Source organism: Crinia signifera, chromosome 12 (genome assembly GCF_055691185.1).
Source record: "Crinia signifera chromosome 12, ASM5569118v1, whole genome shotgun sequence".
Lineage (NCBI taxonomy): Eukaryota > Metazoa > Chordata > Amphibia > Anura > Myobatrachidae > Crinia > Crinia signifera.
The window spans coordinates 70,672,024-70,684,277 of NC_139228.1; the positions used below are offsets into that span (position 1 = coordinate 70,672,024).

The window sequence follows — 12,254 nt, forward strand, 5'->3', positions numbered from 1 at the left end:
AAAGTAAGTCCTGGCTGACTTTACAAACGGAGGACAAATCATCTCGTAATGAAGTTAAGGATATAGGGAATACACACTGAGCGATATCGTTAGCGATATCCTGTGGGACCACGCATCATTCTGGGTGACAGACATCGCTCAGAAAGGCCAATATAAGCAATATCAATTAAATGTGGCATAGTGGCCCTTATTCAGACCTGATCGCAGTACAAATTTGTTCTCAAAATGGGCAAAACCAAGTGCACTGCAGGTGGGGCAGATGTAACATGTGCAAAGAGAGTTAAGGTGCCCACACAGTAGAACGATTTTTTGGCCGATTTATCGATATATCGGTCGGAAATCGTCCGATTTCGGTCGAAGCGCTGCCGTGGATCTTTTGCTAGATCTTCTGATCTTACGTGCTGCATGAAAGATCAGAAGATTTAACAAAAGATTCATAGGAACGCACACGGGATCTTAAGAAAAATCTTTGGTAAAGATGTGCGCTTGCCTGAAATCTTTTGTCCAGGACTGGTGCTTCTTGCACACTCTGGTCTGTATCTCAGTGCTGAGGCACCAGAGCTCGGACTGGTCAGTACTCTACGTACCCGTATCATGTTGAGTCTGTTCTCTGTTGAATTGGAGGCTGCTCCAACGCAGAATTTCAGTTTTTCGATCACAGTATTTAGCCAAGATTTGAAATGAGTGACGTCCGTATCGTAAGCCTCGTGGTCTTTAAAGGTCTTCTCAAGACGTGTCACTCTCTCCTGCAAACAGAAAACAAGGTAAACAGCGCAAACTCTGGTCGGTTCCAGTAACATAAGAAGCGCAGTGACGGATATATATATATACAATCATGGCATAAACGGGTTTTCTTGGATTGACTGTGCGCTTAATCGCTGCAAACGAAAGTGTCTGTATTTTTCTTTTCTGTATATATACAATCACAACATATAATAATATAGACCACAGGACCCCACATAGGGGCTTATTCTGATTCACTCGGAAAGGCACAATCACTCCCTAATGGACAAAACCATGCTGCACTGCAGGTGGGGCTGATGTAACGTGTGCAGAGAGAGTTAGATTTGGGCGTTTTATTGTTTCTGTGCAAGGTAAATACTGGCTGCTTTATTTTTACACTGCAATATAGAGAACAGTTTGAAGTACACCCCCCAGCCAAATCTAATTCTCTCTACAAATGTTACATCTGCCCCGCCTGCAGTGCACATGGTTTTGTCCATTAGAGAGTGATTGTGCCTTTCCGAGTTAATCAGAATAACCCCCACAGTGCATGTTTTCCGGGTCTCCTCAAAGAATCACAAGTGAAATAATTAGCTCCACCTGTAGATCTTTTAAAATGTGTCAGTGAGTAATGAGTGCACCTGTGCACCTGCTGGGTGACCTCGCAAATGTGAACTGTGGGGGGGTCTTGAGAACTGAGGTTGAAAACCACTGATCTAGGCAGAGGCCTATATCTCTCTACCAACTGCATGCATTTATGCTCTAGTCCTCATCTTATACTGACAGTACAACTACTAAGTGCCAGCACATCGCACTGTGTCTGAGGAGCAGATCTGTAGGGGGACTTTGAGCACATGGGTCTATGTCGACATGACACTAGGTCGACGCAAACATTAGGTCACCATGGGCAAGGACGACAGGCAAAAGGTCGACGTGGTTTTTCACTGTTTTTTGAGCCGACAGGTGGTATTTCATGCCCTACCATCCACTAGGGCAGGGGTTCCCAATCTTTTTTGAATCATGGCACCCTATTGTACCCTGTTTATATGTGATTCTGAGGTTCAGTTATATTGTAAAGGGTTCTGTTTGTACAGATAATTTATGATTGGCAGTCACCAGAACTGGTTTTGTCCATAAATTATTGACCATAAATAATTTTAGTTGGTCTTGTACCACCAACCCAAGGCACCCCTGCAAGTGTCCCAAGGCACCCCAGGGAGCCACGGCACACAGTTTGGGAACCACTGCACTAGGGCGTGGTGGGAGAATAAAATAGTGTGCCGAGCGCAGCGCACTTCAAACTGTGTCCATGTCGACATTCAGGGGGAAAAAAACAATGGAAAACCCCCATGTCGACCTTTTGACTGTCGACCTAATGTCACGTCGACTTAGACCCATGTCGACCTAGTTCCATGTTGACCTTAACCCATGTCGACCTAGTGGTGGCGACCCAATGCTTGTCGACCTATTTATCCCAACCCAGGTGCAGGGAGTGCAGCTGCTATGGGGCCAATGCTGAGAGGGGCCACCTTCCCTGTCACAGTTACATGTGTTATATACAGGGGTGTAACTACCATAGGTGCAGGGAGTGCAGCTGCTATGGGGTCCAGAGCTGAGAGGGGCCACATTCCCTGTCAAAGTTACATGTGGTATATACAGGGGTATAACTACCATAGGTGCAGGGGGTGCAGCTGCTATGGGGCCCAGAGCTGAGAGGGGCCACCTTCCCTGTCACAGTTACATGTGGTATATACAGGGTGTAGCTACCATAGGTGCAGGGGGTGCAGCTGCTATGGGGCCCAGAGCTGAGAGGGGCCACCTTCCCTGTCACAGTTACATGTGTTATATACAGGGATGTAACTACCATAGGTGCAGGGAGTGCAGCTGCTATGGGGCCCAGAGCTGAGAGGGGCCACCTTCCCTGTCACAGTTACATGTGTTATATACAGGGGTGTATCTACCATAGGTGCAGGGAGTGCAGCTGCTATGGGGCCCAGAGCTGAGAGGAGCAACCTTCCCTGTCACAGTTACATGTGTTATATACAGGGGTGTAACTACCATAGGTTCAGGGAGTGCAGCTACTATGGGGACCAGAGCTGAGAGGGGCCACCTTCCCTGTTAGTTACATGTGTTATATACAGGGGTGTGGCTACCATAGGTGCAGGGGGTGCAGCTGCTATGGGGCCCAGAGCTGAGAGGGGCCACCTTCCCTCTCACAGTTACATGTATTATATACAGGGGTGTAGCTACCATAGGTGCAGGGAGTGCAGCTGCTATGGGGCCCAGAGCTGAGAGGGGCCACCTTCCCTGTCACAGTTACATGTGTTATATACAGGGTGTAGCTACCATAGGTGCAGGGGGTGCAGCTGCTATGGGGCCCAGAGCTGAGAGGGGCCACCTTCCCTGTCACAGTTACATGTGTTATATACAGGGTGTAGCTACTATAGGTGCAGGGAGTGCAGCTGCTATGGGGCCCAGAGCGGAGACCAGTCACCTTCCCAGTGAAAACAACATATGCTATAAAATACATTTTTCACCAATGGATGGTACATAGGGGGCCTTACAAACATTTGCTATGCCTACATCTAGTTATGCAACTGCTTTGCATCATGTAACAATGACAATCCCAATATCTTCTCACTACTAAATCACACACAATAAGGTTCTATCCTCAAGCTCTTGGGACACAAAAATGAAGGGCAGCTACTGGGCACCCACAGTCCTCATATATGGGAACATTGCAGTCATGTAATCTGCAATATGTGGTTACTTTTCAGGGGCCTGCGCTGCCAATGATAACCCGGATTTAACTACACAGTATTGTATGAAATATGGGGTGGTGTCTCCTGAGATAGGCATTCACCGCGAGGCAACCTGGGTGGAGGTCAATGGGGGTTATTCTGGTTCACTCCTTCTGGCAAATTCCTTCTCAAATGGATAAAACCATGTGCACTGCAGATGGGGTAGATGTTACTTGTGCAGAGAGAGTTAGTTTTGGGTGGGGTTTTACTTCAAAGTGAGATCTATATTGCAGTGTAAAAATAAAGCAGTCAGTATTTACCCTGCACAGAAACAAAATAACTCACCCAAATCTAACTCTCTCTGCACATGTTACATCTGCCCCACCTGCAGTGCACATGGGGGTTTATTCTAGTTCATTCTTTCTGACAAAATCCTTCTTAGATGGACAAAACCATGTGCACTGCAGGGGGGCAGATGTAACATGTGCAGAGAGAATTAGATTTGGGTGAGTTATTTTGTTTCTGTGCAGGGAAAATACTGACTGCATGATTTTACACTGCAATATAGATCTCACTTTGAAGAAAAACCCCACCCAAATCTAATTCTCTCTGCACAAGTTACATCTGCCCCACCCGCAGTGCACATGGTTTTGTCCATCTAAGAAGGATTTTGTCAGAAAGAATGGACTAGAATAACCCCCATGGTTTTGTCCATTTAAGAAGACATTTGCCAGGAAGAGTGAACCAGAATAATCCCCGTTGTTTGTGTGGTCTGTCCGTTGATGGAAGCAGTCTTATGTATCTTCCAGATGTTTTGGGATAGCAAGAAATTCCCCAGTACCCGCAATCCAGCTCTGCACTTACCTGTGCTATTATTTTAAAAATAGAAAGAAAAAAAAAGAAAAAGTACCATATCTGCTTATCATGGAGATGCAGCATTGGGGATAGTGAGGTTTTTGATAGCAGGAGAGATGCTCTGATAAGCTGCAGAACCAGCAAATCCTAAATCATCATCTGTCCGCTGATCACAGGGTGAAATATTACGCTGCCAGATTCTCTCCTAACTGTATCCAACAGGGGCGAATATAGGGGTGAAGGTGCCCCTAGGCACAACATTATTGGTTGCCCCCCGTCACATCACGGCTCTCCTCGATTACCAAAGCAACACTTACCTCGCCCCACCCCCACCTATCCAGTAATGCAATTTATTGATCATTGCCCCTCCCCTCATACCAGTTACTAATGGAAAAAAATAAGCTGTAGTGACAATCAGCCTAGCAGGGCTATCATGCAAATGTGCTGTTCCGCCCCCTTCCCAGATAGTGTCACCATAGGTACATGTCTCATTAGGGTGACCAACTCATCCCTTTAATATGGGACACATTAATTACACAGGTTCTGTGGCTGGCTTTCACCTGGTTTTAAACTGCCACACCTCAAGACTCCATTTCACCACCTGGTTTTAAACTGCCACAGAACCTGTGTAATTAATATGTGTCCCGGATTAAAGGGATGAGTTGGTCACCCTACTCATGTGCCCCACCACTAGGTCTTCTGTATGTGTGAAACGCACAAACCTGGAACATGTATGTAACAAAAAAAAAAAAGATATCACAGGACTGGAGGAATTTGTGTATACCATGAAATACAAGTCAATTTATTATACAGCAATGCTAGTCTACTCAAGAGATATAAGCCAATTATTCCTTGTTTGATGGGTAGAAAACAGTGGCAAGTTTAAAGAACAAATTTAAGTTTTCTAGTAGTAAATATCACAACTGGTGAAATGAAGTTTAGAATTTGAAAAAGGATTAAAAAAAAACCTTTTTCCTATATCAGCTGCAATAATGTAGACTAGGCTTGGTTGCATTATGACATCACAGTTACTGATGACATCACAAAGCTATTTACACAGCTGCTGAAGTCACTGAGGCTCAGATTACAGACACTCATAGCCGTATACACATCTTGTGATATTGCTAGTCTGATTTTTTTCTCTGAGACCCCCTATTCTTGTCTTCGGACATAACATGGGACGTAAAAGGAGAAAGCAAGCGAAGGAGAAACCATGGCGATGTAGATCATGGAGATATAGAGGAAGGAAGATGCATTGGAGAAGGAGACAGTGCAGGAAAAGAGAGCAGTCAGTAAGAATGGTGAGAAGAAATGCATTTGTGGCAGGTGTAAGAAGAGGCTGGCGGAGAATTGCGAGATTTATGAAAAAGAAAAGAGATCAGTTCGTAAACTCATTTCGCAAATTTCCAAGATTTTGCCAAGTGAGACACAGGAGAAACACGGTCATCGCTGAAGATCCAGGTGAAGGATGCAGCCATTGGGTAGGACAGACAAACCCGCCAGACAGAGAATTGCCTGGAAAAAAAACATGCAAAGCAGCCTCACGATCACAATGGGAACGATTTGCTGGTTTTCTTAAAAAGAAAAAAAATCAATTCATAACAGCAATTGGCAGAAGACAACCAGACATCCCACCGGCTCAGCAAACTGCAGAAAAAAGCGCCACTGCCCCCTTAACCGTGGAAACATTTACTTTTCACTTGATACTGGGAAAGGGGAGTTATGGCAAAGTAATGCTCGCGACAGAGGCCATTCATAAGAAAAGAGTGGCAGTTAAGATCCTAAAAAAGAGAGCCCTTATTGAAAAATCAAACGGGAGAGCATTACTAGAACAAGAGGACATTTTGGCAGAGTGTCGTGTTCTTCAGTTGGCACATGAGAGTCCATTTCTGACCCATGGATTTTCAGCCTTCCACTCACACAGTTATCTGTACTATATCATGGAATTGGCTGGTGGAGGGGACTTGAAGGATTATGTGAAAGAAAAGTCACCGTTGAAACCATCCACAATAACATTCATTGCAGCAGAATTGGTCTGTGGCCTTCAGTTCTTACATTCCAGGGGCATATTACATAGAGACCTAAAATTGGACAACGTTTTGCTGACCACGGATGGCCATATAAAGATCACAGACTTTGGCCTGGCCTTAATGAACGCATATGGAGAGGACAATACCACAGTACGTGTTGGGACACCTGGTTACATGGCTCCAGAAATGATAAAACGCCAGTCATACAGCGCAGGGGTAGACTGGTTCGCATTTGGGGTCATATTATATATCCTCACCGTAGGGAACCACCCTTTCCCTGGATGGGAAGCTGGAGTGGTACTCAGAAAGGTCCTTGAGCTAGAACCATCGTATTCAGAACTTACTGATCCCATAACAAAGGACATTCTATCTCTACTCCTGTGCAAAGATCAGACCCTTCGGCTCGGGGTACACGGAAATGTGCGAGAACACCCCTTCTTCTCTTCTGTTAAATGGAAAAGGATAGAGACTGGAAAAGCAGCATCTCCTGTAGTCACACAGCACATTCGCTTCAAGAAACTATCTGAATTTCCTGTGCCCTGCAGTGAAGCTGACAAAGAGCCAATTCCTGCCGCCGACCAGAGCGTATTTGATGATATTCAATTTGTCTACCCAAAATGGGGTAAAACGTACCATAATGTGCCAATGCAGCCAGATACTATATCATCAGTTGTCGGCGATCTGCACAAAAAGAAATAGAAAAATCTTGTACCTGCTTCCTCTGCTATACACAAAAAAGGAACCACACTTCAGCGCTATTCTAATCATACAAAAAAAACCTTTTTTGTGAGCTCTGCTACATCGCTGAAGACGCAAGGTCTGCCACCTGCACTTCTGCAGACCTACGCCAACCATGGTCTTTATTCTGGAATGAACTGCGCTGTTAACTGGGGATTAGGGCTACTGGCGACACCCCACAAAAAAAAAACGACACTAGGCAGCCACCCCACAGGTGTGTTGGAAGAGCTGCTAAATTGCTAATTATTTATCACATCCAACTCATTGGCAACGTAATAAATTGAAGACTTACACCCTGGCAATGCCGGGTACATCGGCTAAACTTTCACAAAACAAAGCTGTACATAAATAACTTAACCTGTACACTAAGATCTGTATTCTACTTCACATGTGATGTTGCTATGGGCAACCAATCAGATCCTGTCTACTATCTTCTAGAGGGTGCTAAATAAATAAGAAGTAGTTTCTGATTGGTTTCCCATAGCAACATCACATGTGAAGTAGAATACACATCCTAGTAAATTTCCCCCACTATGTCATCCGATTGGTCGGATAGGCATGGCTCTCATGCAAGTAAAAATGCTGTGCCTCCCCCCCCCCCTCCCCTCCAACAAGTGTCACCCCTGGGCACTCGCCTCTAATGGCAAAACCGCCACTGTACTGGACGGATATAAAACAATTACGATAGGCTAAAATCCCGCCAAACTTTAGAATCAGCCATATTGATTTGCTGATCGCTAATAAATCAGCACTGTATACATTATATGGAGGCGGCACTAAGTTAGGTGTCACCATAAGGTCTTATTCAGGAACAGAGTAATTTTTGCACAGTGGGCAATTATGGATACACTGCACATGCGTACGGTCCGTCCTGCGATGGGAGCCTTGCAACTTTTTCTGAACGCACCCTGTTCCTCAAGGTGATTGGCAGGAAGTAGGCGGTGGGAGGAAACTGGGCATTTCATAGGAGTGCTAAGAAAAACACAGGCGTGCCGAGAAAAACGCTGGGAGTGTCCGGGAAAATGCTAGGTGTGCCTAAGCGTGTTCATGGAGGGTGTGTGACATCAGCTCCAGGCCGATATACCTTTTTCCATTGCACCGCTGAGTAAATCCAGGGCTACGAGGCGCCTGGGATGACTTGTGCCCAATGTAAAGCGAGCACATTAATCTGCGTGGCGGAATTTAACTTTTCCTGACACTCCCAAAAAACTAAGGGTGAAATTTAATAAGTTGAGAGATGCAGAAAGTGAGAGATTTGGTAAGAACTCTCCAGTTTTTTTTTAAAGCGGCAATCATTTACACTTCAATATCAAACAGTGTAAATGATTGCTGCTTTAAAAAGAACTGGAGATTTCTTCCCAAATCTCTCATCCTATTAAATTTCCCCCAAATGGTGTGAACACACGGGCCGATATGGCTTCCGATGTTGACAATCTGCAAATCGCATGCTTTTTTAGGGCTTGCGAGCCCGATGCGCTGCCGATGCGCGCTCCCGTGTGAGCGCAAATCGGCAGCCAGATAGAGAGGGCAGCCAAGACTATATAGTGCAGATCTGCACTATATAGACTAAATTGTGCCCCTCCATGCATGCCGTGCAATGCGAGTCCCGATCTGATTGCACCGGGACTCGCATAGCACGGCAATCGCCCCTTTGTGTACACACCATAAGTGTTACACCATGCGTGATGCGTACGGTACACATGCTCAGTATATCGGTAATCGCCTAATTTGTGAATACGCTGATTGGCGGACAATCACTAGTGCCAACTACTGACGTGATATTTGCAATTGGTCCCCATTACAATCCATGAAGACGGTTTCCCAGGCATATGTGCACCTTTTTTCCTGGTCTGCACAGGTTTGTAGATGCGTAGACTTTGTGCCTGATTCAGACCTGCGACCTACTCGCAGCCTAGCAAACCGGTCAGCGTCACCTGCCGCCCCGCTTTGCATGCAGCCGAGGGGGGGGGGGGGGGGGGGCGAATAATTCGATGGTCTCCGACTATCGAATGATTTCGCTTGCCTTCAGTAAAAAAAGTCAGTATGAACTGACTTTTATTAACAACAGAGATGGATGAAAAGGGGGACGGCCGCTGACGTCAACCGCCGGCCCCCAGCAGGCATCGACTTGCCTGCATTAGCCCCCTGTCCACCACCTTCCCTCTCCTGCCCGTGCGAAGTCCTCGGTCATAGGTGTTCGCCCAGGGGGTACACACATGTGCAGATGCAAACAATCGAATTTGGCCCTGGCCGATTGAGCGTGATTTGGGCCCTTTTATCAAAAAATCAACCAATCGGAGAGTACCACTGCTTAATCCTAGGACAATCAGGCAATGAGAGCAAATGTCTGATAGGTGGATATAGGTTACTATATTCCTGCAATTTATTAGTAAATGATCCTTAAGCCCCATACACACAGGGTGATTTCAGCCATTATCGCCGGGGATATGGTCGCTGAGCGTGACCAGCCCTGGGGTGGTCGCTGGTCGTAGGAGCATGCTTCCCCCGGCAATCAGTTCTATCCCCGTGCGGCTTCCCCCAGCAGTGTCTCCATCTCTGGTCGCTGATGAAAACGGGACACTGAGCAATATATTGCTCTGTGTGTACGGAGCTTCAGGACTTGACTACGCTGCATGCAAACCGCAAGTAACGCCATTTATGTAGCTGAGCGATTATTTGCTACTGCGTATGTTGCAGCAGGCTGAGTTGCAGATAGTGGGCGGGGGAATTTACCAAGATGGTATCTATTTCACATGGGATGTTGCTATGGGCAAGATAGTAGATAGAAGATAATAGATAGTATGTGATTGGTTGCCCATAGCAACATCCCATCTGACATAGAACTCCCTTTATCTCTTATTATGATAATAGTATAAGAACAGCTGATAAGAAACAACGATTTCATTGGTTGTGATATATTAGTGGTATTATCACCAGTCTGGACCAGTCTGCCAGATGGGCTTTGATCTCACCGACACTGGCCCTTATTCTGTTTCGAGCGGTACGGCCCGCGTGCGGCCGTACCGCCGATGTTTTCCGTCTGCACATGCGCAGAGGTCAATCTGCGCATGTGCAGGCGAATTCGCCGCACATAACGTTACTACGCCGCAAAGGGGGCGTAAAGGGGAGTGAGGGGCTTCATGCCCTCATTTCCCTATGTATACGCCCCGCGTTTCATGGGCGTTCCCATGCAAACGCGGGGCGTACGCATGGTAATGAGGGCATGACGCAACTCATGGGGGCGGAAAGCTGACGTCGCCGGATGTCAGCTTTCAGCCCCCATACAAGCTACCACACGGACGATTGTCCGTGTGGTCTCAGCTTGCGGGAGCTGCCGGGGCGTGCGGACCTGCCTTCGATGGTCGACGACCATCGAATGCAGGGGGCAGCTCCCACCATGGTGGAGGCGTACGCCTCCACCATTTTTATGCGGATCGCCAGCCGTCCGTGTACGGACGGCCGTGGCGATCCGTAGGGTGGGCGGGGATTGGTTTGTGCGGCCGGAGCCCCGTGTGCGGCTCTGGCCGCACCAACCAGAATAAGGGCCACTGACCTGAGTTTTCTTCTTGATCTGCTTGTACTGGGCCATCATTGCGCTCTGGACGCTCTCGTCAACGCTGGGATCCCCGATCCTGTTGTACAAGGAAGCTGCTTCCTCCAGGAGTCTGTCCAGCAGCCTGGACTGGTTACTGACGTCTCTCTGCAGGACCAGAGCCTGTTCATACTGCCAACACTTCTCCTTCAGGCCCAGCTGCAGCTCCACGTCTGGCTCCAGGGTCAGGGTGATGTTGTGAACCCACAGAGTGAACTCGTCCCGCGCCTTCAGGTACTCGTTCCAGTGCAGCCAGACCCACTCAATGCGGCTGGGGAGACACAAGGACAGCTTCCATTTCATTCAGTACTAATGTGCCGAATATATCTATATAAAACAAAAGGCTAACTACTCCTCGCCTATATGAGGTGAAGTACCGGCAGTGACCACTAGAGGCCACTCAACAATCTAAATGACTCCTAAAAGATGGTACAACAGAAAGTGAAAGCAATTGTTGCAGGGACACTGATCGGATTCACACTTGCTGGATATGTAGAGAGGGAGCTTTGAAGACAGAGATTGGAGGTAGGAGCAGGGCGATCGGCTGCAGCACTGTATTACCTGGGTCACATAGGCAGTGCACGGTGAGGCAGCTGCAGCACTGTAATACCTGCGGCAGTGGGTCATGTAGTCAGTGCGGGGTGAGGCGGCTGCAGCACTGTATTACCTGTGGCATTGGGTCATGTAGTCAGTGCAGGGTGAGGTAGCTGCAGCACTGTATTACCTGTGGCAGTGGGTCATGAAGGCAGTGCGGGGTGAGGCGGCTGCAGCACTGTATTACCTGTGGCAGTGGGTCATGTAGTCAGTGCGGGGTGATGCGGCTGCAGCACTGTATTACCTGTGGCAGTGGGTCATGTAGTCAGTGCAGGGTGACGCGGCTGCAGCACTGTATTACCTGATGCAGTGTGTCATGAAGGCAGTGCGGGGTGAGGCGGCTTAAGCACTGTATTACCTGTGGCAGTGGGTCATGTACTCAGTGCAGGGTGAGGCAGCTGCAGCACTGTATTACCTGTGGCAGTGGGTCATGTAGTCAGTGCAGGCTGAGGCAGCTGCAGCACTGTATTACCTGTGGCAGTGGGTCATGTAGTCAGTGAAGGGTGAGGCGGCTGCAGCACTGTATTACCTGTGGCAGTGGGTCATGTAGTCAGTGCAGGGTGAGGCGGCTGCAGCACTGTATTACCTGTGGCAGTGGGTCATGTAGTCAGTGCAGGGTGAGGCGGCTGCAGCACTGTATTACCTGTGGCAGTGGGTCATGAAGGCAGTGCGGGGTGAGGCGGCTTAAGCACTGTATTACCTGTGGCAGTGGGTCATGTAGTCAGTGCAGGGTGAGGCAGCTGCAGCACTGTATTACCTGTGGCAGTGGGTCATGTAGTCAGTGCAGGCTGAGGCAGCTGCAGCACTGTATTACCTGTGGCAGTGGGTCATGTAGTCAGTGCAGGGTGAGGCGGCTGCAGCACTGTATTACCTGTGGCAGTGGGTCATGTAGTCAGTGCAGGGTGAGGCGGCTGCAGCACTGTATTACCTGTGGCAGTGGGTCATGTAGTCAGTGCAGGGTGAGGCGGCTGCAGCACTGTA

At 47.8% G+C, this 12,254-nt stretch overlaps 1 protein-coding gene across 9 annotated transcripts in view; it reads right to left on the reverse strand.

Annotated features, from left to right (window-relative positions):
• The window catches only part of SYNE3 (spectrin repeat containing nuclear envelope family member 3), a 115,933-nt gene that overhangs the window by 53,687 nt on the left and 49,992 nt on the right, over positions 1 to 12,254 (reverse strand). For all 9 annotated transcript variants that reach the window (XR_014466226.1, XM_083166570.1, XM_083166573.1 and 6 more), the window contains exons 4-5: positions 10,641 to 10,950; positions 588 to 746 (exon numbers count right to left, since the gene is read on the reverse strand). Coding sequence is in view for 8 of the 9 variants with exons in the window: in XM_083166570.1 (XP_083022696.1) it covers positions 588 to 746; positions 10,641 to 10,950 (469 nt within the window). In the remaining variant the exon portion in view is untranslated. The remainder of the gene's footprint in view (positions 1 to 587; positions 747 to 10,640; positions 10,951 to 12,254) is intronic.